Genomic DNA, 26,805 nt, shown 5'->3' on the forward strand with positions numbered 1-26,805 from the left:
CTTCTGTATGAAAGATACAGGCTGTACTAAGCCTGCAAAGCAGTTTCAGGAATTCTCATATTGAACCACTTCCATTATCATGTTTTATATTTTAGGCACTATAGTATTCAAGGTATGCATTTAATATAATAGGAAAAACTAACCATGAGAGATTCATGTATGGAATATCCTAATCATGCCACATATATAGTGATTATGTAATTCACACAGCACCCGTCGTAAATGAAACACAAACACTTGCAATATTGGTCACAGTTGCATATTTATAAACAGATTTTTGTACAAGCAGTGAACCCACCTCACTGACACGTTTTGACTGGAAATACAAAACGCAGCACCAGTTAAATAGAAATACAGATTTAAAAACTTCTGCACAGAATTTGGAAAGCTTTTTTGCAGCATACAGCATAAAAAATTTAAAAACAACCCATGCCTTTGTAAACATTTATGATGCAGTAAGACTTGCAAACGTGCAAAAAAAAAAATCCTTCATTTTTAAGCATCATACATGACCATTTTATAAAAAACAAATATACAAACTGTTCCCTGCACACAAACTGCTGTCTTCAAGCTGGGAATACTGTAGTCACAGAAACATGTATTATTATAGCCCTACGTATTACTAGAATCTATTAGGTATAATAGTTTACGAACGGAGAAAGTTTTATTTCAAATTCTTGCTCGCGTATCACGCAGAGCAGTGATACATGTCCCTTTGCTATGTAAGCCATGCTTGGCAAACAATATATTCGTTATACTACAGCCAAAATATTTTTGTAGCTAAAAAAAAATGATTACAGGTTTTATTAAACAGGTTACCTTACGATGTTGCTACACTATTGTGATTTTCTGGTCCCTTTAGAGTAGGAGCTTTCTGCCACACCTTTACATTCCTAAGGCTGGGGTAAGATATGGAATTTTAATTCATGTAATGGTCCCCTTATGGCTGCCGTTCTGCTAAGTATGCCAGCTAAAGCACATGCCAGGGAATGTTACAGGCAGAGCTTCCCAAACAGCACTAATAGGCATTTGTAAAATGGATGATGTCCAGTGCTGGTCCATGGGCTATCTAAAGTATGTTGGATACTTGGAGAGATTCAGGGGCAGATTTATTATGCAGCGTAAAAAGCGGTGATAAAATTCAGCAGACTTCACAGTGGAAAAAAAATGGGGTAATTTTTTAATAAATTTTTTCTTAGTTCCTCTGGAACTTACTTACACAAGGTCTGAAGCAGCATAACTTTGTCGTTCAAACGGCATAACATAAAATACACCTTGATAAAAATTGCCAATTATTTTACAAAGCTTTCTACAAGTTGTTTTGGCAAATTGCGTTTTACACAGCATAATAAATAAGCCCCTTACTGCTCTGTTTTAAATTATGTTCCCTTACCTCCACTGCTTCCTTCACAAAAGAGCCAGCTCAAACAAACAAATGATGTTTATCTGTACTTATAACAATGACTGTTGTTTTGCAAACTGCTGACAATGTTTCCCTAATGATTGCTAAAAGATTTGCAAAGTTGGTTTCAGAATATTGTAGCAGTTATTGCAATATTGTGTTGCATCAGTCACCTTTCTTGAAATTCAGAACTGTACTGACTACAGAAAACCAGACTCTTAATAGTAACACCACCGACCGATGGTTGCACGAAACATCGTCAGATCGCCACGTGTATGGCCAGCTTTAGGGTGAAGACACACAGAGCTACTTAGTAGCAGCTACTTTTCATAGCTACTTCAGACAATACCCTGCCATAGACAATACTGAGAGTTACCGCTGCTAAAACACACATAGAGACAATTATCAGTATTGTCTATTTCTGTAGCCATGTAAATGGCCTTCAGGCTTCTCCCAACTTCATGTTCTGCTTTGTGAACAGCCTTTTTGCATAATGAAAGCAACTTTCAAATATTCATTCATTAAGAATGGCTTTGAAGTTATCTGTAAAGGCAGTTTAAAGCTGTGTTTGTTCATCGCTTTGTGTTCTCTAAGTTTGACTCTTAAAACCAGTCAGGTCTCCAGGTCTTTTAGCTTTAATCAGCTGGCTTGAAACATTGATTCAGGAGTCAGAGTCAGGAGTGCAGAGAATGTAAACAAACAGGCTGCAAATGCAGTCACAAATAACTTTAAAACTAATGAAAATTTGTAACAAATGTATATTGGAAAGCTGCTTAGAATGATATTGTGCAAAGATTAGTTTTGGGGTGGGAACAACTGAAAAGCAATAAGATGCAGGTAGAACTGGAGCATGACCTTTCAAATGAACAGTTGAAGCACTGCCTTTCTAGTTTAACTATACAATTCCTTCAAAGCCTGGCAAATAATATCACTAGCAATCTATATAATGTGGGAATATTTAATGTGCCTTGATAGTAAAGCACAGGAGCATCCAGGCAGCTGCACAGAAAGATCTATTTGAAAGGTTCTTCTATCTTGCCCACCTAATTTGGATACTCTGAAAACAGTCACAGTTTTTAGGGGTCAGAAAACCAGCCATTAAGCCAAATTATAGAAAGACAGCAGTTTGCAAACAGGAGAACAGAAAACCACTTTCTGATTTCTATAACAAGGAATCTGTTATATTTTTGCATATTTAATGTGAATACCTATTGAAAACATTGCTGCTACGAAATGGTTAGTTTTCTTTAAGGAAATGCAAAATTCATCTTAAGACCAATGAAAAAAAAAATAAAAACAAAAAAATCATATTCCTTGGCAATTCTATACAGTTTCAATTTGGGAAACAAGTACACAAGTGGTGCTAGCCTGAAAATAGTGGCAATCCCATTTTGCCCTACTAGTGCAAGGTTGCTGCAAGTTTAGAGAGGCTTTGTGTTACTCAAGAAAACAAAACACTGTATGAAAAGGGATTGGTAGTTAAAAAAGCCTCCTCGACATACAAGCTGATTTAATAATATAATGTTTGCATGAAATATGATACATACTGGTACTAGGGAAAAGCTCTGTCACAAAGAGGTTGACTGTAAATTCTATGGAAAATAAAGCAGTAAACACAACCGTCATTTATTTACACAGAAAATGAGAAAAAATGATAGGAGAACTCTAATACTGTATAGGGAATAGTACACACTCAGACCCAGTTTGTTTTTTTTTTTTACATCTCAACTTCTGGGTTTGTCACCAACCCCCAAAATCCAAAAATGAGTATTACCCTGTTAAAAGTAGCAAAAGATGAAAGCCATTCATTTCATTGCACCTCCATAAAGGATTTTGTCGCAGTCCACATATTAAATCCTTTACAAAATAATGCATAAATATACTAAGAAAAATTAAACCTACCCCCACCAGAATACAAATTGGAGACTAATATGTAAAAATACCCTTTTCTAAATCTCCTTAAGCCCTCAAGAATCTGTAATGCAATTTCTGTACCAGCAAGTTTAACATTTTAACGCACATCGAGTTGTTATTCCTACAGTATTCCACCAGTAAATACAATGAACATTGGAAAACTGATGAAGTCATGAAGTAAAGTAAATTCAATTAAAAAAAAAAAACCACCCACATTGCATTTTTCATGTAAGAAATAATTTACATACATTTCTCAGTATCTTAAAGGGCCAGTAACACCAAACATTGTAAAGGGCTTTATATATATATATATTTACATAAAATATAGACAGTACTAACCTTTTCTTGTAAAAAAATTGTATTTTTGCTTTAGAAGCTCTTTTGCCATTTATATAAATTGTTTTTTTTAAATGTGGAGGATGACATTCAGTGCTGCAAGAACCATTTTTCAAACAGCAGATAAATATTCTTTTACAATACAATGCTTTTGGAATTGAATTGCTGATCAACAGGCATCAAATGTCATCAATGTCTCTCTCATCAATGTCTCTCTACACCAGAGGTCACCAAACTGTAGTAGGATGTTAAAGCAGTAGTTTGGGGATGGTGCTTAGCCCAAGAACAGATAAGGTGATATTTGGGGAAAATTCTCTTACTGGTAAACCCTGCCTGAAGGTCTTTTGCAATTCAGCTTAATTGGGGGAGATGCCTGCTTTCACATTTTCCTTTGATTAGGCCGAATGTAATTTACTTTTGCAATTTCAATGTGAGCGAAGGGCAAGGCATATTCAGGGAGATTTGCCTCCCGCAGTAGCAAATTTTAAACATGGGCGACAAATCTACCCATGTGTTATTGCCCTTAAGGTAAGATATTCTTCGAATTGTGGATGAATGACTGATACATGAATAATTTCCTATATCTGTAACTTTATTATTAGCTGGGGGTGACCTGCCAATGATTATATACAGATATAAACTCTAAAGTTTGTTTCAATTTTTGGTGTTACTGGTGATTTAAGCACAGGCATTACAAACGATGGATACTAGAAAGAGCTGTTGACCCCCCAACATTCTCACCAAACTGTTATACAACTAATAACAAATCTGCAGGTCGCCATTTAAATTTAACTCCCCTCCAAAATTCTACAATCCTTCAAGCCAATATGTCAGAATCTTTCTTTTCACTTATTATTACTTATATTCGGATGCATTACATTTCTTGTTTTATTATTTACTGTAGAGTGTTACTCCAGCTGTTTATATATAAAAGTGGCTTGGGATGGAATTCAAATATGCAGATAAAGATTCTAAAAAACCGTGTGAAAAGTTTCTATGTACAAAAAATATGTAGGTAAGATTTTATATCTAGCCTGATAAAATTGCTTGCAAAGGAAATTATAGTATGCTTGTAACAAATTTAGAAAAAGTGATTTATTCAGCCACAGCAATGGCTGCCTACAAATATTCCAGAGCAAACACATTTTTCCTTGAATAATCTGAAGATGGTGACTGTACTGTAGTGTGCCAGAGAGTTATACTTAAGGTGACTTTGCTGACAGTTTTATGCTTAGAATGTTAAAGATCATTGATTAATTAGTCATACAAGCTGAATAACGGATTCATTTACTGCACACCCATCACTTGCAGAGCACAGGAATGTATGTCACTTATGAACATTAAAAGATTTAAAAAAGGGTGTCTTTCTTCTGTTAAAAGGGTGTACACTTATTGAAGTATGCATGAAAAATACTACAACAAACATGAAGATATAATAAAATTACCAATTATCTTTTTCGCTCGTTACAAAAGAATGAATAAATACGTTAAAAAAGGGTTCTTATATATACAAACATCTCTCTGTCCATCTGTCTTTTTCTTCCTTTTTTTGTGAAGGCAGCTTTGGGTACTTCTTGCCAGAGATTATGAGAGATTTTGGAAGCATCCAAATGTAATTCTTCCAAATGGCAGCATTCCAGGAAACTAAAGTTTAAAACACATCCTTCATTAAATGAATGGGGGGAAAAAGGGGGGGCACAAAGAGAGGGACAAAAAATGAACTCATTTTTCTAAGGACTGGTCTCTTCTTTCCACCATCCACTAATGTTAGCAGCAATAATGATGGGGAATTTGCTGGGTGTTAGTGGTACTAGTGGGGGAAACTATAGCCTGTTGGTCTAAAAAGCCACATGCTCAGTAACAAACACTGAAAAGCCCAGTGGCAAATCATCATAAAATGGGGGGGGGGGGGGGGGTATTTGGTCTCTACATACTCATTAGGGTGTTGATTGGCACAATATTTGCTATTGTGCCAGATTCCCCTCCTTGGACTTGTCTTTCACACACATCGTGCGTTCCTTCATTAGGATTTGTTACAGTTAAGGCTCAGCTAGTTTTTTTCGAGTCACGTTTGGATGATAAAGCAAAGGGAGCCTGGCACTCACTAACTTTTCCAGATTCAGGCAGGTTCCTATCTGAACTGGCAGCCGTGGGTTCTGACAGCCATGTTACAAGGGGGCAGTTGTCCTTGCCTGACAACTGTAAGGGGTAAAATCCTTGGCACTCCCAGACTCCTTGGCTCTTTTCTTGCTCATCACTCTCAGAGGTCTGTACAGCTATTTGTGGCACAAGGCGACATGAAGCCTCTTGCTGTGTTGTCACAGATGTTGATATCCCCGTCCGTGCTTGTATCCAGGAAGTTTGGTGGGGCAATCTTTCCCACAAACTTGAGCAGCTCCCTATTTTCTTGTTGTCAGGTGCCACTTCTCCAGCTCCTGTGTCTGGTTCATCAAAACTAACTTCTTGCACAGCTTCTTGCTTCTTGAAGGAGTCCCGTCTCTCTGAAAGATTAAGCCTTCTCATTACCACCACCTCTGGGTCACGCTCATGTTTCTCTGAGCTCCAATCCCTGGTCCTGGATTCTGACATACCCTCTAACATATCCACTGTGTCCTCCCAGTGCTGGATATCAACTGGGCTTGCCTTACGCCCACTGGACAAAAATGCTGCCATCTTTTCTACAGACTGCACTCTCTTTAGTAAAGGTGACCTGGGTGCATCAGTTGCTCGATTTCGAGCACTTTGTCTTACGATGGTTGGTGGTGATAACGTCTTGCCCTGGAGGCCACAATGTCCACTCCTTGGATGACTAGGTAATAGTGGGGAAGGAGAGCGTTGAGGAGATGAGGGTGCCTGTGGAACCGGTGAAGGTGTGCAAGCCAATGGGGAAGGTGGGATGCTGCTGGTAGATTTCCTGCGCCCAACTTTGTAGCGCTGTCCACTGAGTTTGGGGGTTAGGCACTGAAGGGAGCTTGGTCGGATGTGTCCTGCAGGTGAGCTTGGTGTGCTGGAGCAGGGTGAAGTACTCTGTGGTGAAGCAGCATCTGAGACAAAAACATATATTGGGTATTACCATATCATCCACCACAAGTTATGTATATACATATATGATAAGGTTCCACAAAACTTTTTTAAGATTCTATAGCTTGCTTGTAAGCAAAAGCACATTTCAACACTTACCACCAGCTGCATCAGGGGCAGGGCTACGACTTGGAGTGGTGGGACCTGGAGACAAACTATGAGTGGGAGAAGCTGGAAGGCTCTCACTGGAAGACAGAGATTGGTGAAGCCCAGATGAGAAGCTTCTACTGGTCTGTAGCACTGTGGACTGCTTGGAAATTTTCTTAAACAAAGAGCGCTTCCTGTAAAAAACAAATACACAGTTAGCTACTAGTGTCTGGAATCACATAGCAACACACATATAAAACTCTGGTAGCTACAGTCAGTGATCATTTGAATATTCTGTTCTTGGCCGAACAATCATTATATTTCTCAAGCAGAGCAGTCTGCTGTGGACTGTATTTATAGGCTGATGTGGTCCTCCACCAATGAGCTTGTATGCCCCTACAAGCAATGTCTGAATTAATCTCAATTAAACTTCAGTACGGGAGGAAATATAATTTTTTAGGCTGTTGGCTTGGATAAGAAAAGCACAGCACATTCTGCCATTTAATCAGTACCCTATATTACTATATTAGAAACAATAAGGTTTACTGAATGTTACATCTTCTCCTCTGTAGTCACTTGGTGACACATTCAGGAGGCAAAAATTTAGTAGTTGAATCAGCAGCTTCCCCCCTATGAAGCTTTACCTGTTTAGCAGCAATCTACTCATGAGTTTAGCCACAGTAAAATCTACGGATGCACCGAATCCACTATTTTGGGTTCAGCCGAACCCAATTCAAACCCTAATCTGCATATGCAAATTGGGCTACTGAATGGTTAAAGAGAAGCGCACTTTTACTTTCATGTTCACATGACCAAAAGTCACGTCATTTTAAGGATTCGGTTCGGCCAGGCACTTGAATTTAGTCAGATCCGAATGCTGCCAAAAAAGGCCGAATCCTTGACCAGTCCTGAACTACATCCTGGATTTGGTGCATCCCTAGAAAAATCCCTTAGCAAAATAAACAAATATTAAGCAAAAGGATCTTAAAATAGGACACACGGAAAAAAGTCTACAGTGGAACAATCAGAAGTTGTTAAACAAAAAACAAAAAAAAAAAAATATTTATTATGAGTTATAGTTAAAGTTAAATCTATGTAACAATATAACAGAAGTGGAGAAAAAGCCAGCTATGCAAACCCTCCTATAACAATGGTCTTTAGACTACACGACCTTGCAACTGAAGATGCAATCTAAACCTCATTGGCCCATGAAGCATAGAGCAAACCCACAAAGTCCAGGATATACCCAGGATTTTTTTAAAAAAAAAATTTTGCTCAGTAATTTGTGGACATCCTCCCTACTCAGCTCTACTCCTTTGCACTGTACAGCTTCAGCTGAAGTAAACAAAAGATTAGAAGAACAGAACCATTAGGAACAAATTATTTTAAAGGAGAAGGAAAGGCTAATAAAGAGTTAATCCCAAGCTGCAGGCATACCTTCAGTTGTCTCAATAGTGCCCTTAACTCTCCCCATATTTCACCTGTTCAGATGATCAGAAGCCAAACAGGAAGAAAAAAAATGCTGAGCTGTGTAAAGAAAGTTCCCATAATGCCTCATGCCTGCACCGAGACCAAGGGGTATATTTATCGTGCTGTGTAAAAAGTGGAGTGAAGCATTACTGGTGATGTTGCCCAGGGCAACCAATCAGCAATTAGGTTTCAACAGTTAGAAAAACAAAGCAAAGCATCTGATTGGCTGCTATGAGCAACATCACTGGTAGTGTTTAACTCCACTTTTTACACACAAGTATACATGCTCAGTTTGTAAGACTATGAGTCAACTTTCTGCTGATTGGCTCAGATCCACATTCCTAAGGGGGGGGGACGGGAGTGAGTCCTTAGCATTCTTGAGGGAGGGGGGAGCAGGAGAGGGGAGAAAGCAGAGAGCTGCGTGTTTCTGGCACATGAATTACAGACACAAGAAATCTCTTGACAGAGAAGTCAGTGCAGCATTTCTGTGAGTGCTTATGGCTGTATTTACATAAACCTTTCTGATAAAGCTTACTGAGTTTTTACCTTTCTTTCTCCTTTAAACATACCTGCATCTGAGCTTATAATATCAAGAGCTATGTTTTTAGGAAACAGATGTCCTGTGTCACTCAAGACTGGAGGAGAAAACATAATGGTGAGTAGCACAAAAGCTATTGTGGGACATAACCAAATGTGTCTCCTAATGCATAACTGCTTTGCTAATGCCTGGTTTCTGAATGCTCATATAACCAGGGCTGTGGAGTCGGTAGGTAAATTCTCCGACTCCTAAGTTTCTGATACTTCCGACTCCGACTCCTCTGTTTTTAATATGCTAATGTATTTTATACATTCATACAGTCAATGAAAAGCATGCTTCATGGTCACTCAACGTGTTCGTTTATGCACTGCGTGCATTGGGCTTTATTCATATAGCAGAGAAGTAATTAATTTGTGAATTGGGACATTTAAACTTGCTTTATTTTTTTTTTTATTCCCATTTAAATTTAGTAGGAGTCAGAGTCTGTTCATTTTTTGCAGACTCCGACTCCAGGTACCCAAAATTGACTCCGACTCCACAGCCCTGCATATAACATGCCAATGCTCAACTGTAATGTGATGCTACTTTCTGATGAAGGGATTTTCCCCAAACTATACCCACTGCATGCAAATGTTTTTATTCAGCCATGCGGACATAGTGATGTTATATTCAGACAGCCCAATGGGGTACAAGGAACTACAAGCAGTGCTCACTGTAAAGTAACTGGCAGCCAATGCCAGCATATTTTCTGGTTTCTTTTTTAATCTATCCCCATTCTCCCTCCCATCCCAAAAACCCCTTTGCACCTGTCTTGGCTCTCCCGTTTTCTGCTCTTTTTTGTCCTCCTTGCCATGCGGCCCTTGCAACTGTTTTTCCTAGCTGGCCCAATCTTTATAGAGGTGTTTTCCAGGGGGGTTGTCCTTAAGGAGACTTTGCTGCCACTCTTTCAGAAAGAAGAGAAATACGGGTTAGAAATAGCACCTTGCCTTCTAAGTTTACTACACAGTGAATAACATAAAAATATTTCTAAGAAGAGTTTGCTTAAAGGACATGTAAACCCCACACACAAATCTGGTCAGTGAACAGCCTCTTTGGAATCTTACATTGGTTGACCAGAGGTTAATAGTAAGGCTGCAGCATCTCCTTAATCACTTAGATTTCCTTCTCCTCCTGTAACCCACTCGCCCCCCCCTTGGGAATTTGCTTTGATTCCTGGCTTGCCAGACATGCTCAGTTGTTCTAAGCTCAGATTACTAAACACGCCCCCAGTCTAGCAGCCAGTAAAGAAATGGCATTGCTGGTTCCCATAGAAACTCAGCTCTAGCTCTGCTTCAATTTTTTTCTCCTAACCTCCTCTCCTGAGCTCAGCTCAAACAAAGCAGAACTTTTATCAAAGACAGTTGTGCCTGTGTGAGCCTGTATTCTTGATGAAATGTATGCTGAATAAGTATGTGTGTGCTGTTTGCAGATTTAAATGTAACTGATTATGTATCAGAAGAAAAATGGCCACCAGGTGAAAGCTGCTATTTGCTTTAGGAAAATGTGATGGTGCTAGCAAACAGAGGGGATATATGCAGTACAAATGATGCCATTTGGGTGGGGGAGACATGCCCAACTGATATACAATGCAGGCAAATGTAGGCTTTACATGTCCTTTAAAATAACCAGTATTTGCCCAGAAAGCAATTCAGCCTCACTGCAAGTTCTTGTCCCACTAACAATACAATTATATTGTAAAAATTCAATACAATGAAAGACAATCCCTAATATTATATGCATTGAAGGTTGAACAAGTCAAAATAGTTTAGGCTAATGTCACATCAGAGGCTCCACTAATCTGCTCCTACCTGCCAGGGGAAATGTTTGACTTAATGCACGCAAGTGGAAAGCCTTTCCAGTGCAACAAACCCAACACTTATTATATATATAGTCTTGCAAAGAATCGGCACTCACCAGTATCGGGCACAGGCTGGGTGCTGACAAAAATAATGCATCAAACTCAACAGTAGAAAGCACTCACAGCTACAGCATCAATCAAGTCAGTGATTTATTTCAGCATACCATCTACGCGTTTCGATCACCACAGGATTGTCATCCTGATGACGATCCTGTGGTGATCGAAACGCGTAGATGGTATGCTGAAATAAATCACTGATTTGATTGATGCTGTAGCTGTGAGTGCTTTCTACTGTTGAGTTTGATATATATATATATATATACACATATATACATATACAAATAAATAAATAATACACATACATACATACATACATACAGAGTGGAGCATACCAAAATTCAGAATTACACTATAAATATTGCTTTATCAATTTTTAGTGGCTAAAAATGAAATAACCGATATGCACTCCTAAATATTGTAGCATTATACCTCACTATATTAAAGGGGATCATGCCAACACTATTTTGGGTCCTGACCTTTAGAACCCAATTTTACAACAAAACCATGATTGGAACTGGGTATTATTTATTATCTAAATAGTAGGGCTACAACATCTTTGAAGGAAAAAAAAAGCAGATAAAGTAAAATACAATTGATGTGCATATTAAACTGCAAATACGAGAGATCTAATACGTGATTAGCAATTATTACACACCTTTAACAGCAGCTCAACTACATCCATGTGCACAAGCCCAAGAACAGACTCGCCATTCACATGTGTGATAAGGTCACCAGCTCTAAGGCCTGCCTCATGGGCTGGACTTCCATCTTCTATGCTCTGGAAAAAACAGAAAGCACTTTTTAGTTACCCGCAGGCAAAATATAAAATATTCTTCCTGACTCGAAGATTATATTACTTACCCAAACCATATGGTGTACAGTATAAACATCACTCTCTCCCATGTAGACTCTTATGGCTCGTAGGGTAAAGCCATACTTTTTTCCTGAGCTGTGGATTATGATGGGTGGGCGTAAGCTAGATACTGCAACTGTAGACTCACGGCTGGGTGAGGAGTCCCTTGAGGATGGATTAGATGAGAGAGAACGAGGGGAAATAGGACTTGCAAGTGATCCACTGCCAAAATCATCTGTAGAAAAAAAAAATGAAACCACTGAAACTTTCTAATTTGTTGTGCAGAACTGTGAAACACCTATGCCCTGCTTACTGAAAAGAGGTGCAGTTGCCCCAAAGTTCTTGTGACCCCCAAGTTGCAAAAGAAAACCCTAACACATAAAATTAGGTGTAGGCAGTTGTGTCCTGCATCGTAGTGGTACCGGCTATACCCCACTGTCACTGACATAAAATAATAAACTATGCAAGACCTATACAAACAGGGTATAAAATTAATAATATGTGGCACATTCTTCATTTCCAGTCAATTTCCCTTTGTTACTATACTAGTCTGAACTTAACAAAATAGAACTTGTGTCAATACATGACACTAGAGACTTACCTGCTGTTATTATTAGAGACAGGGCAGAGACAGATGCAGATTTGGGGACCCGGCTCCCTGTGGAAGAACTGTGTTTTTCAGGTGTATCTCTCTGCCCACGCAGCCGGCGGGTAACACCCGCTTCCAGAGGGCGAGGAGTGGAGTTCTTGGCTCCAGTGCTGTTGCTCCGTAGGCGGGTTCTGCTAAGACTGACAATGTCTGCTGAGAAACAAGGAGAGGAATTATTTCATACATTCTAGCCTAGCCCCCAAAAGAATATTTTACTTCATGTGCAGTATGTGTACATTATACTGTAGCTAGTTTTCTATAGGGGCTTAAATGTCTAGCACAGCTGTATTGTTTGGCAACTCTTACTTTATTTTATTAGTAGCTGTTTGTATGGAAAACTGCATTTTATGTTGCTTGTATGATTTGGGGTCACACAACACTCTTCACACACTCTTACACACTTCATTTGTAAGTATTTCCCCAAGAAGAATAAGGGCAGTGGCACACAGGGAGATTAGTCGCCCTGAGGTAATGAAGATTTGTTGCGGGCGACTAATCTCCCTGTGTGCCACTGCCCTAAAAGGGAATTTATTTTAGATACTATTTTAGTAAGAGGTAGACATTACATTTGACAATTTGCAGCTGTTCTTTGAAGTATTCCTGCTTTGCTCTTCTCTATCCTAAAATTTTAAATGTTGTCTGATTGTGTATATTTCAGACTAGAGAGATGCAGAACAAATGTAATAAAACCATAAAGAATAAAAAAAAAAAAAAAAAAAAAGATCAGTAGCATAAAGTACCGTACCACAGAGAGAAGTAGGTTTTGGAGGAGTCCCTTTCATTTCACCTAAAGTAAAAGTTGGTCTTTCAGGTTTGTGATCAGAAGACTCCTCTTCAGAGGAAAAAGCAAACTTGGGCATGGTATCCAGACTGCAGGTGCTGGTCAGAACATTAGGGCTGGCACTTCTTTCACTTAGCCAGGAATGATGGGACGAACCAGATGATGTCCAGGACCTTAACCTGCTCCACAGGAAACATAAGAATGCACTTTGCAATTGTTGTATTTATGAAAATCTCCATTTTATATTAGCAAAGAGCTATAACATGAGCATATAAGCATTGATTTTGCTTAATTATTCAGTGTGATTTGTAGAAAAAAATAAATAAGGTGTTGCATCGCAATGAAAAATTACTTTTGGATTACAAGCCTTCACCAGCTGTACACTGGGCTACTGCACTAGTGCAACTGCTCTTCATGTGTCCCAAAATGCATAAAAACACACTAACCTAACCCAAAATTTATATTTCTTACCTTTTACTGACCCGCTGTCAGTAACAATGACCCAGGACAGGAATTTGGCAAAGCCCACTGCCGCTCTACAGGTTTCTGGTTCACCGAAGAGACATTCATATATGGATTCTTATCTGCAAACTTCACTTAGGTGTGAACTCCCTGACATTATTCAAAACCATACCGGGAGCATCAAGCAACGAAACAGTTTGTTGTCACTAAGAGCTCACTTACTACAGCATCTGTGCCCAACAAGGGCTCCACTTGGTGTGTAAGATAATGGGGAAGTGGACATTTCAGTAAAATCAGAGAATAAAAGCTATGCCATTGCTCTCAACTTTCTTATCTCCTCTCAGACACACCTACTATACTATATATGTAAATATCTTTCATGACTGTGATATTTAATGCCATGTGATTTAAAAACAATGCAAAACATTTCTCTCTAACCTGTTTTCAGGGCCTAGTCGATTCTTTTCTTCCTCAATAGACAGAGTCCTCTCCCACCTGTCACTGTGCTCCTCCTTTTCATCACTGTGACTTCGTTCAGTGGAAGAGAAACTCAGATTGAGCTGTGTTGCTAAATGCTCAGAACTGCTATATACCTAAAAACAAACAAAAAGGGAGATTTATGTACTTACGGTTAAATCCTTTTCTCTCCAGTCCTAAAGGGGGACACAGGAACGGTGGGGTAAAGGGCCCCTCCCACCAGGAGGCAGGACACAGTGGTGACGTAAGAATTGTAGCCACTCCTTCTCCCTTTATCCCCCCTTGCTCAGCGCACAGCCTTCAGTTAATAACAAACTCAAACAGGAACATAACTCCATTGAACTTATGCTACATGTACAGCTGAAATTGAACCCCAAGAGTTCCGGGGGGGAAGTCCTGTGTCCCCCTTTAGGACTGGAGAGAAAAGGATTTAACCGTAAGTACATAAATCTCCCTTTCTCTCACGTCCAAGGGGGACACAGGAACGGTGGGGACATACCAAAGATGCCCCGAATAAGGGAGGGAGGAACTCCTTAAGAAACTACCGCTTGGAGGATTTTTCGGCCTAAGGCCGCCTCCGCGGAAAGGTAAGTATTGAATTGATAAAACCGTGTAAAGGTGTGTAAGGAGGACCAGGTAGCCGCTTTGCAGATCTGGTCAGCTGATGCAAAATTTCTATGAGCCCAAGAGGCTCCTAATGCTCTGGTAGAGTGAGCCCGTAACCGTAAGGGTGGCGTCTTCTTATGTGCCAGGTAAGACCGCCTAACCGCCTCTTTGATCCAACGGGCTATTGTGGTTTTGGTAGCCGAGAGCCCTTTTCTAGAGCCTGAGGGGAGTACAAACAGGGACTCTGTTTTTCTAAATGGTTTGGTACGCGAAGTATAAGTCTTCAAGGCTCTCACCACGTCTAGGCAGTGGAGCTTTGATTCTTTTTCGTTCTGAGGATTATTGCAGAAGGAGGGAAGAATAATCTCCGCATTGATGTGAAATGAGGATACCACCTTGGGAAGGAAACTGGGTACCGTACGTAGTACCGCTCTGTCTTCCTGGAAAATCAGGAAGGGTGGCGAACATGACAATGCACTCAGTTCTGAAACCCGCCGAACGGAGGCTATGGCTACCAGGAATACGGTCTTCCACGTGAGGAAATGGAGATCTACCGATTCCAGTGGTTCGAAGGGAGGCTCGAGGAGAGCCCTAAGTACCAGATTAAGGTCCCATGGGGGAATTGGGTGTCGGAATGGCGGGACCACTCGCGAAACCCCTTGGAGGAAAGTACGTACGTCTTCCTGTAGGGCCAAGCGTTGCTGGAACAGAATGGAAAGAGCCGACACTTGTGCCTTCAGGGAACCGAGGCGAAGTCCCTTGGTCAGCCCGGCTTGCAAGAATTCAAGAATTGTTGGGATACTGAGTTCCATGAAATCAAGGTCTTTTTGGTCGCACCAAGAGTGGTAGCAATCCCATGTCCTGTGGTAAGCCTTGGATGTTGATGGCTTACGTGCCTTTAGCATGGTCAAGATTACTTCTTCTGACAGGCCCTTTTTTCTTAAGATTGAGGCTTCAAGAGCCATCCCATTAACGCGAAGAGATGAGGGTTCTGATGGCGGATGGGACCCTGGGAAAGGAGATCGTCCCTTGGAGGGAGCGGTACCGGAGCCTCCAGGGATAGGCTTAGGAGGTCTGAATACCAGGACCTCCGGGGCCAGCGTGGGGCGACTACTATGACCCTGGCCTCTTCTTTGCGAATCTTTTTGAGTACTCGGGGGAGCATCGGTAGGGGCGGGAAGATGTAAGCTAGGCGAAAGTGCCATGGCATAGTCATGGCGTCTATCCCTTCTGCTAGAGGGTCTCGATATCGTGCAAAGAACCTGGGAACTTTGCGGTTGTGCCTGGTGGCCATTAGATCGATTTGGGGTTCTCCCCATCTGCGAACCAACAGCTGGAAGGCTTCTTGGTGCAATTCCCACTCCCCGGGATCCACCCGGTGCCTGCTGAGGTAATCCGCCTCCCAGTTGTCTACACCGGGAATGTGAATGGCGGAGAGCTGAAGGACGTTGTTCTCTGCCCAGTGCAGAATGGGAGCTACTTCCTTGTTTGCTGCCCTGCTCCGTGTGCCTCCCTGGCGGTTGATGTAGGCTACGGCGGTGGCGTTGTCTGTTTGGATGCGTACTGGTTTGTGTTGTAGCAGAGACTGCCACGACTGTAGCGCTAGGCGAATTGCTCTTATCTCTAAGAGATTGATCGGGAGAAGAGCTTCCTCTGGGGACCACCAGCCCTGGACTGACCTCCCTTGGAAGGTTGCTCCCCAACCCAGGAGACTGGCGTCCGTCGTGACAATCTGCCAGGAAGGCTCCGTGAACATTCGACCCTGCGATAGGCGGTTGGGGTTCAGCCACCAATTTAATGACCTCTTGATTCCCGTTGAGAGGAATATTCTCTGGTGTAGGGAGGTTCTGTGCCAACGTGTGAGAATTGTTGCCTGAAGTGGGCGGAGGTGAAATTGGGCAAACGGAACTGCCTCTATGGCTGAGACCATCAGACCGAGGACTCTCATGCACGTCTGAACCGTGGGATACTGTGAAGTCTTGAGGCGCATTATGGAGGAACGCAGCTTCTGTTGTTTGTCCTCCGGGAGAAACACTTTCTGTTGACAAGTGTCGAATTTCAATCCCAGGAAGACCATGTTCTGGCTGGGAAGAAGGGAGGACTTCTGGAAGTTGATCGTCCAGCCGAATTCTTGGAGGCACTGAGTTGTTAAGTGCAGGTGCTGTTCCGCCAGATCCTTGGAACGAGCCTTGATGAGGAGGTCGTCCAAATATGGTGTTATAGACACACCACGGACACGGAGAAATGCTGCCATAATGGCCATAATTTTTGTGAACACCCGTGGTGCGGACGTAAGGCCGAAGGGCAGAGCAACAAATTGGAAGTGCTGATTCTGGTAAGCGAATCTGAGGAACTGGTGGTGTTGAGGGAACACCGGAACGTGGAGGTAGGCATCCTTGATATCCAAGGATGCCAGATATTCCCCCGGTTCCATGGCTCGGATCACCGAACGAAGTGATTCCATTTTGAAGCGCTGATAGGAAATCTGTTTGTTCAGTCTCTTGAGATCTAACACGGGGCGGTAAGACCCGTCCTTCTTGGGGACTATAAAGAGATTTGAATAAAACCCGTGAAAACGTTGGGCCGGAGGAACCGGGACGATGACCCCCGTGTTTAGAAGGGAGTGGACGATTGCCAAGAAGGCCTCCCTCTTGGTAGTTTGTGAGGGAAGTTTGGACATGAAGAAATGCCGAGGAGGCGGGGCATGTCGGAACTCGAGACGATAGCCGAAAGATATTGTGTTTAAGATCCAGGGATCTGAAGTGTGTGTTGCCCAAGTTTTTGCAAAAAAACGAAGCCTGCCCCCTAGGGTCCAGGGTTCCAAGGTTTTTACCTTGTAGTCAGGAAGTAGAATTCTTGTCGCTAGCGGGCTTGTGCTGGGGCTTCTTAGCCTGCCAGGTGGGTTTACCCTTGTTGGGAAACCGCTGTTTGAATGAGGAGGAGGCACGCGGGGGGGAGCTACTCTTGAAGTTGCGAAAGGTTTGGTTACGAAAGGAACCACCTCTCCTAGCACCAAAACTAGGTTTTGGTTTGTTTTGTGGGAGAAGTGTGCTTTTCCCTCCCGTTGCTTGAGAAATGATTTTTTCTAGCTCTTCCCCAAAAAGCCTAGATCCCTTGAAGGGTATGGCAATAAGGGATTTTTTGGAACTGAGGTCAGCCGACCAAAGTTTGAGCCATAGAGACCTACGAGAGGCTACAGAGAGAGCTGAGGAGCGAGCCACTAACTTTGCTGCATCTAGAACAGCCTCGCCTATGAAGGAGTTGGCTTCAATGATGTAAGATACCAGTTGAGGAATTTGGGCTGGGTACCCTTCCTCTTGTGATAACTGAAGCAAGGTGTTGGCCCAGGCTTCAATGGCTCTGCTAACCCAGGCAGAGGCCAGGATAGGGAGTAATGCTGACCCTGAAGCAGAAAAGGAAGCCTTAAGGAACCCTTCCAGCTTTTTGTCTGTGGGGTCTTTAAAGGCTGATGCGTCTGGTACTGGTAGGGTTGTGGCTTTTGATAACCTAGAGACAGGAGCATCTACCATTGGAGGAGAGCTCCATTTGTCAACAAATTCCTTCGGAAAGGGATATTGCTTAGTAAAACGCTTAGTTGCCTGAAATCTTTTCTCAGGATTCTGCCATTCGTCCTGAATAACTGCCTGAAGTTGCTCATGGGCCGGGAAGGCCACTGAGGCCTTGCTATGTTTCTTAAAGAGGCCTTTTGCTTTCCCTGCGGCAGAATCCGGTTCCTCAATCTGCAATACCTCTAGAACTGCTTTTATGAGATGGTCTATATTAGAAGAAGAGTCCGTAGATGTACTACCCTCTTCAGAATCTGAATGTTCAGAGGAAAAAACCTCTCCTTCACTGGCCTCACCCTCAGATGGAGAGGGGCTGGAAGAAAGAAGTTTTAGAGTGGCTTCTTTTCTACCAAAATCACGCTTGCGCTTATTTGTGGTAGCTGGGGCTTCCGCCATTTTGCCAAGCATTTTGTCAATAGAGGAGGCAAGCTGTGGTATAGCTTGTAGGGATTGAGAAAGGCAGATGGCCCAAGCTGGCGCATCAGAGGATGCCTGTGGGGCTGATGCAGTAGACTGCAATGAGCCGGTCTGAGATTGTTCAGAAATACACGCTGACTGAGATTCAGGGGGGTCTGCAGATGTAACCCGAGTGCTGCAAGATGAGCAAATGGGGTTAGGCTGGGCCTCCTTAAACTTGTTAAGGCACTTAGTGCAGGCAAAATATGAAACTACCGTAGGGAGTTGTCTACCTCCCCTGATAAATAAATCCCCCCTACCTTCAGCCATAATGTAGTAAGTAATGTACTTTTTTACCGTGCTGGAGCAAGGATAGAGCGGAGAAGGAGAGAGCTATTAAGCTGCGTGTGCAGTGTAAGGCAAATGGGCGCGAATGGCGATGGCGCGCAGTTCAGCCTGATATAGGGCTTGTATTGCGAGCCGCGTCATCGATAAGTGGACACGCCAGCGTGCGTCGATGACGTCATCGCGCAGGCGCGCGCCGATGACGTCATCGCGCACTCGCGCCCTGGTTAACGAAGCAAGGCTGAGGTATGGGGTTATCAGAGGGGGTACCTCGGTAGCTTACCAATGTAAGAGCTAGTGCGATGCACTTGTCTTGCATGCTCCCCACCGGGAGACTTTCTGCTCCGTGTATATACCTCTAGGGTATCGGAGGGTATCCATCGTAGGGGGCTGACACTTGGAGCACAGGCCGAAGCCTGGCTCAGGTCTCACCCCGGGTGTCGGTGCTAATCACCGACCGATGATGTCCTTTAGTAGGGCCCTGTAGGGCCAGTCCATACCTCCTGTGACGAGGACACAGAAAAAACTGAAGGCTGTGCGCTGAGCAAGGGGGGATAAAGGGAGAAGGAGTGGCTACAATTCTTACGTCACCACTGTGTCCTGCCTCCTGGTGGGAGGGGCCCTTTACCCCACCGTTCCTGTGTCCCCCTTGGACGTGAGAGAAATAATGGTTGATATGCAACACAAAAAACACATTTATATACTGTAACAAGATTTAGATGTCATTTGTTTTCTCACAATTAACCATTTTGTTCTATTGTATCCCTTTATTTTCCAGCATTACCTTATTTTAACAAATCCAGCTAAGATTTATAGTAATGAGCCAAGGAATCTTTAAAGCCAAGAAGTGTTTTTTATATACTGTGTGCTGTTCTGGGCTATTACAGGCAATCTATGGGCAACTAATCTCTCATCTGCCACTGCCCTAAGGGTGAAGACACGCAGAGCTACTAGTAGCAGCTACTTGTTTTGGCTACAAAAATAGACAATGCTGATCATTTACGGATAACTGACTATGTGTGTGACAAGTAGCTGCTACTTAGTAGCTCTGTGTCTCTTCACCCTTATACAGAGGATTGATTCCATAAAGATAAATCCCAATAAAATATACAGTATATCTTACTACCCTAGGCTAGTAACTCTGACTCGTATGCTTATTGCATTACCCAGGTCTCCTAATACAAAATTAGTAAAAAGGCAATAAAAATTGCCCAATTTATATTCTTCAATATATGTCAAAGTTTTGTTAACAATTACTTTTTTTTACTACTACTGCAATTTTTGCATCATACGAAGTATCTTAAAAATCAATACAGAGTATTTGTTATATTAGTGCAGTGCTTACTCCTCACCTTGCTGAAACGATGGGAGCAAGAAGAAAACTGACGGATTTCCACCGAGGACTCATCGTCATTTGTTTCCTCATCTTCCTCAGAAGCTAAATGATGATACCGTTCTGATCGAGCTGAAAAATATGGGGTCTTAGTATGAAGTTTGCATGACAATGAATTACACAGTTAAGGGATACTCTCACATAATAAGCAAATGCTGTAATGAAATATGAATTAAGATTTAACATAGCGGTAGTGTTAACATACTTTAGCAGGTAAGATCTGTGCCAATACATACGTATATACTCGAGTATAAGCCTAATTTTTCAGCTAAAAAAGTGCTGAAAAAGTCACACTCGGCTTATATTCAAGTCAGTTGCCATGGGTCTCTCCAGACTAGCACCTTCTGTCATTTGCGTGCAAATTAGGCCAACCGCAACCAGACTCTCCAGTGCCCTGGCCCGCTCCCAAATTCATCTTCATCTACCATCCTCACCTGTCCCATTCTGCACTATACATTGCACTTTATATTCTATATAAACCATAGTTTTGAAGGATTTTAACTCTTTGTGTTTTAGCTTGGTTGCTGATTGAGCTAAGGGGGGTAGTACTCTTAAGGCATCATTGTTGATACCATATTGATTTGTTGACCTTCTTCTCCACTTACAGAGCTAGTTTACTGTTTTTCTTTGTAAAAAATATTTAGAAACATATGCCCCACTGATGCCTCATTTAATGTAATTGTATTGGTATTTATTTTGATTATTGAAATTTAGCAGTAGCTGCTGCATTTCCCACTCTAGGCTTATACTCGAGTCAATAAGTTTTTCCATAGTTTTTCCAAGTTTTTCAATAGAGGTATGCCTCTATTAGCTACCCATCTCTTTTGCTTATTCACTGCACATGCTCTGTGTTGCTTTTTAGGCCCAAATCTGTGGGAATGCCACAAACGCCGGGGCCTAGGGCAGCGAGATTTTAGAGCAGCGAGATTTTAGGGCAGCATGCCGCCCAGCTGCAATCGTTTTTTCCTAGAACACTGAGGAAGTAAACGAGCAGAAGATTTGTTTAAGTCTCCTACTTGTCAATTCCTCAGTGCTCCGGGACCAGAGAGGGGGCATGAGCAATGAGGGGCAGCGGTGGGGAGGAGATAATGAGAGGAGGCTACTGTGAATGTTCGGGGGACGGGGTCAGGGCACAACGAAAGGTTGCCTGGGGGCGTAAAAACGATGAATCCGGGGCTGCTGCTTTCAGTTACTGAGCTTAGGGACTAACTCACAATATACTGTATATATAGAATATAAATGTTACAAAAGAAGGCTAATTAGTAAATAATACAGTTTATTAGTACATGAAAGCTCAGTGCAATTTGCATCAAAATGTAATAATCAGCTTCTATGACAGACAAGTCTCATTTTCTGCTTGATAATTTTCAACTCCCCCTAAGCTTAGCTTCCCAACAGCTGTTCAGAGCAGACTGAGCACGTGCATGTAACTAACACGCCTAACAAAATGCAAGATGATGAGCTCCTGTAACAATTTTGAAAGCCTTGATCATTACTACTACAAAGATGCAGAATCTTAAGGCCATGGGCACACAGAGCACTGTAAAGTATTTACCATTCACCAGCTGGTTCCTAGTCATCTTATAGGTTGCTTTATGTGTTACTGCACCTGGGCAAACTTAGTGCATATTACATACGGGGGCTAGTTTATATCGAAAAGAAAAGAATCCTTGCCGTAAAAAGCAAGACAGGGCTACTGTTTTTTTCCAATAAAAATCACATGAGAAGCAGGAAATGATTGCCACAAGACACATTTATCATCAGTGTCATCTGCAGATAGAACAATGAAAAATTTGACTGGTTGCCAGGGGGGTACCGCCCAGGTTCAGATCTGCCCAATGTTAATCATTAAAACCCTAGTTCTTAGAACACCTTCTTTTATTTCCCTACTATTAATACATAAAAGATTGCACCGAGCAATAAAAAGAACCTTTATAGGCACATACTGTCAAAATAACTGGTGTCGTCCTCTGCTTCCAACTGGGGAACAAACTCTGCTTTCTGCCTTAGAAGCCCATTCCAGTCCAACGGAAGGAAGAACGTATGCTGCTTTACTTCTTGGGCCCCACCTAAACAGATATAGACAAGAAGGACTTAAAACGCCTGCAATTAATCACTACACAACTATGAACAGATTTAATTGCTTATCAGCAGTAAATCATAGACCATAAAATTTATCATAGACTATCAATGTCACTGTGGGGGCAACGTATATAAGTTGTAAATGGGAAAATCACTGGCATTTCACAAAGTAATATTCTTCATCATACAGTTTTACACTGATTTTTAACTGCATAAATCTAATTTTTAAGGTCTGCTCAAAGGCGGAGAATTTTTCTGACACAAATATATGATTCTTCAGTACAATGTTTTGATTCAATATGCTGTACATTTGTACAGTCTATTAAACTCTCTCTCCTACTAGCGGATGGGTGGCTTAATACTTAAAAAGTTAGAAATATCAATGTTAAAGGACATGTCAACCCAAAATATTATTTAATTTTTAAGAAATTTGTATATATAACTGCTATTAAAGTGGACCTATCACCCAGACATGAAAATCTGTATAATAAAAGTCCTGTTCAAATTAAACATGAAACCCAAATTCATTTTTATATTAACATATCCAAACCCATTATAAAGGCATTTAAAAATCACAGCTGTCAATCATATATTGCTTGCCAGTAACTTTAGCTTTCCATTCAGCACTACCTAGATGTCACTGTACATCTCACTTTCCCCCTCCCTCCTCCTTATCTAACTGTGTAGCCAGTGCATGGGCCTGGGCATCTGGCACATAAACAAGATTTTGGCATGATACAAAGCTTGCCTTCATAACAGTGTCCACAAAATGGTGCCTGCCTGCTTGCTTTGATTGAGTAATTCCAAGACGGAAGGAAACAAGATTTATATTATTTATATAGAGTAAGTAAAGTTTATTTTGCTCAACTAACAATATAGAAAATAATTTGGACTTATTTCTTAGGGTGACAGGTCCGCTTTAAAAGCAGTGTTTGTCATTTACTATTCTCTGTTTTGGTGGCTCTGGCAGAAAAGTTTGTTTTGCTGGAGGAGACTGACATTTGAAACATTGTTTAAAAAGTCAAAACCAGGAGTTCAGAAAATGCTGCTTTCCAGTAGCAATTACATTTAATAACTTTTAAAGCACTCAAATTTTTTAAAGGGGACCTCCAACTTTCAAACCAAAATTGTTAAAGAACCCAACACAGAAAACCCTAAAACACCAATCACTCTAATCTGTTCCTTCAAAAACTATGAATAAATACCATTTTTATATGCTGAAATGAAATCCAGCTGCAAAACTGTTCTTCTCTTTTTGCATCATTTGAAATCCTGGAAGGGTCTAAAACATTGTAGTAACAAACTGTAACAACTTCTCCACAGCTTACAGACAGTGTGCAGGAACTACATAACCTAAATGCATTGCACTGATGTTACTTTTCTTATTGACATAATGTGTGCAGAGAATTGTGGGAACTGGAGGATGCAGGCTGAAAGCAGGCTGAGGACAGTCAACTACTGTCAGCCAGATCAGCAGGAGAACAGGGGGCCAGACCTGGCTGCCATCAGAAACTTTGTTGCCCCCACATGTTACTGATATGGGGGCCCCCCATGAACACAAGTGCGCAGTACCAAAATTTTGGTCACGCCCCTTGTGTGTGCAATATACAGCTGATGTTACTCTATAATAAGCAGTTCATATAAAGAGTTCCATTGATTTATGTGCTAATAAGTCATTCAGTTTATAGGGGGTCAGTAGATTTTAACCACTTCTCACTCTGCACTATCATTGCTTGATATGGAAGTAATGCAAGTTTTCGCATAAGCAACTTAAACTATTTTAGTTTAGGGGGGCCAATGATCTTGCTGTGGGATCCAATAATTAGTCAGTAGTAGTTCATAAAACAGTAAAAATAATTAATGTGCTAATATGTCAGTTTTTTAATTGGTGGTCAGTGGAGTTTATACGTAAGATACATAAGTTTCTTTGAAAGTAACGTAAGTTTTTGCAAAAGTTATGTAAATTGCGTAAGCATAGGTGTCAAATAACTAGTCATTCCCCTGCTGCAAAGTTCATGTACAAGACTATTATATAATTCAATAAATAGATAACAATATAAACAGCTGACGTTACTACTAATAAGCAGTTCATATAAATAGATCAAAAGAATAATTAATGTGCTAATAAGTCAGTCACTTTATTGGGGGCAGTGGAATTTATCCTAAGTTGTAAATTCATTGGTGGTCACTGGAGTTTGTCCCTGCAAAGCTTCTCTGCATTGTGTTTTGCTTAATACGAAAGTTACTTAACTTTCTAGGCAAGTTAGATTATTTTCTAGACAGTTTTAGTGGAAGTTACACAAACTGCGTAAATTCTGGTGTAACTTTTTTATGTTTTACGCAATTTGCGTAATTTTCGCTACACGACCGATGTGTGGTCAACTTAATGGGGGCCTGATTTATTGTCCCGATAATTTTCGTACCATGGCAATCAGTTATATAGTTCATTGGACAGGTTAGAAAATTTCGCTCGCATAACGATAATGCTTAAATTGTGTTTGGGTGGAGTACCCCTTAGGTGGAAAGTTGCATAGAATTATGTTTTCTTACATTAGGCAAAAAATATTGTTTTGGGTTAACATGTCCTTTAAATTAAAACAGGTTGCAAAGAGGAATAATTTTTCACAATGTACATAGTTTTCCATTAAAGGGAAACGAAAGTCAAAGTCACTTGGGGGTGCCAAAATGTTAGGCACCCCCAAGTGACTTTAACCGCTTACCTCGTACCCCGGGCTGGTGCCCCTGTTAGGAAGGAACAGCACCAGCCCGGGGTAGCTGCCGGCGCTTCCTTTTCCTGATTCGCTGCGCGCGCATGCGCAGTAGAGTGAAAAGCCGAACTTTAAATGTTAAAGTCGGCTTTTCACTCTACTGCGCATGCGCCCACCGCTGGCACTCAGGAAAAGGAAGCGAGGAAGACGGAAGCGCTGCGCTCCAGGTGCCCCGGGCTGGTGCTGTTTTCTCCTCACAGGGGCACCAGCCCGGGGTAAAAGGTAGGCGGTCAAAGTCACTTGGGGGTGCCTAACATTTTGGCACCCCCAAGTGACTTTGACTTTATTTTTCCTTTAACAACTTTTATTACAATCACCTTTAATTGTACTTATATCTTCACGAGAATGGTGCTGCTTTGTAGCTATCTACAGAATCGCACATTACGACAGCTTCTGGTCATACAGTAACCTATGCTTTCCAAACAATATCATTGTATAGTTAAACCCATGAGGTTCTTACCACTAGAACATACACGCTAGGGTGAGGAGCCAAATTACTTGCCTTTATATTACTGGACTATAGGAGGAAACCATAATAATAGAAGAGGCCAGACACAGGAAGAATATAAAAACTACATGTATGGAGTGCCGTAGGCATAGCTGTAATATTTTCAGTCACTTTACGTGCTGAGATATTATTTGTTCATACATTTAATTGTTTTGAATTTTTTTTTTTTAATCTTGACCACTTTTTATTTTGGAGACTTTATCCCTTTAAGTGCAGGATTCCTGCACTTAAAGTGCATAGTATTAATTTAGGTTGCAGGTTACGCCTCTACAAAGAAATGAGCAGGTTTGCATTAATTCTGCAAAAAGTGCAACCTTATAAATAATTGAACCATTGAATAAATGACCCATTAGTGTCCCGCTGGTAAAGTTTCTTTCAAAAATATCTATTTTACCCAACCAATGAACTCTGGAAGCGATCATGGAAAATCTACAACTTTTGGGCAGGGTCCTCTTTACCTCTTGTATCAGTTGCTCTATATGTTATGTCTATCTGTATGTCCATTGTATGAAACTCACTAACTGTACAACGCTATGGAATATGTTTGCGTTTTTTAAATAAATGTTAATATTAATAATAAAGCAGGGCAATTACCTGTCCCTAAACGTTCCAGGGGGTTTTGGCGCAGCAGCCGGGTAATTAGATCCTGAGCATCAGTAGGAAGTGCTTCCTCTCCTCCTGGCCATATAATTTCATCTAAAAAAAAACAGTGCAAAACCCACAATTATATCTTCTTTAATGCATATAATAGATAAATGCCTAGTGATGTGAAAATTTTGCCTGGGCTGTACACATACCACTGATCACTTGTCCAAATAGTTCTTCTGGTGTGTCTCCAAAGAATGGTACACAGCCAACAAGAAACTCATAAAGAATAATGCCCATCGCCCACCAGTCCACAGGCTTCCCATATCCCTGCCGTAGGATCACCTCAGGTGCAATGTATTCAGGGGTCCCACACACCTGAAAGAATACATATGTTTGTTATTTTTGAAGCCAGGTTTATTGCCACAAAGAAAAAAAAACTGCAGTGATGGGAACATATTTAAGCCCACTAATGACCCCTTCAGTGGGTAATAATATTGATGGGTGCTGTAAAATTATTCCGCATGTGTTAAGGATACAATTGTAAAT

The 26,805-nt window shown here is 41.3% G+C and overlaps 1 protein-coding gene across 9 annotated transcripts in view; it reads right to left on the reverse strand.

Moving 5' to 3' along the window:
• Positions 1-243: 243 nt before the first annotated feature.
• Positions 244-26,805, reverse strand: part of mast3 (microtubule associated serine/threonine kinase 3) — a 101,812-nt gene continuing 75,250 nt past the window's right edge. For 7 of the 9 annotated variants that reach the window (XM_031905219.1, XM_031905206.1, XM_031905211.1 and 4 more), the window contains 12 exons: positions 26,469-26,634; positions 26,266-26,367; positions 22,260-22,382; positions 20,273-20,385; positions 13,969-14,123; positions 13,033-13,247; positions 12,240-12,440; positions 11,647-11,873; positions 11,441-11,563; positions 9,635-9,771; positions 6,833-7,014; positions 244-6,696 (listed from right to left, as the gene is read on the reverse strand). In XM_031905219.1, coding sequence (XP_031761079.1) covers positions 5,699-6,696; positions 6,833-7,014; positions 9,635-9,771; positions 11,441-11,563; positions 11,647-11,873; positions 12,240-12,440; positions 13,033-13,247; positions 13,969-14,123; positions 20,273-20,385; positions 22,260-22,382; positions 26,266-26,367; positions 26,469-26,634 — 2,742 coding nt within the window. In that variant the 3' untranslated portion in view covers positions 244-5,698. The remainder of the gene's footprint in view (positions 6,697-6,832; positions 7,015-9,634; positions 9,772-11,440; positions 11,564-11,646; positions 11,874-12,239; positions 12,441-13,032; positions 13,248-13,968; positions 14,124-20,272; positions 20,386-22,259; positions 22,383-26,265; positions 26,368-26,468; positions 26,635-26,805) is intronic. The other 2 variants (XM_031905204.1, XM_012954218.2) reach the window with 1 other exon arrangement.

This window comes from Xenopus tropicalis, chromosome 1, assembly GCF_000004195.4.
Source record: "Xenopus tropicalis strain Nigerian chromosome 1, UCB_Xtro_10.0, whole genome shotgun sequence".
NCBI lineage: Eukaryota > Metazoa > Chordata > Amphibia > Anura > Pipidae > Xenopus > Xenopus tropicalis.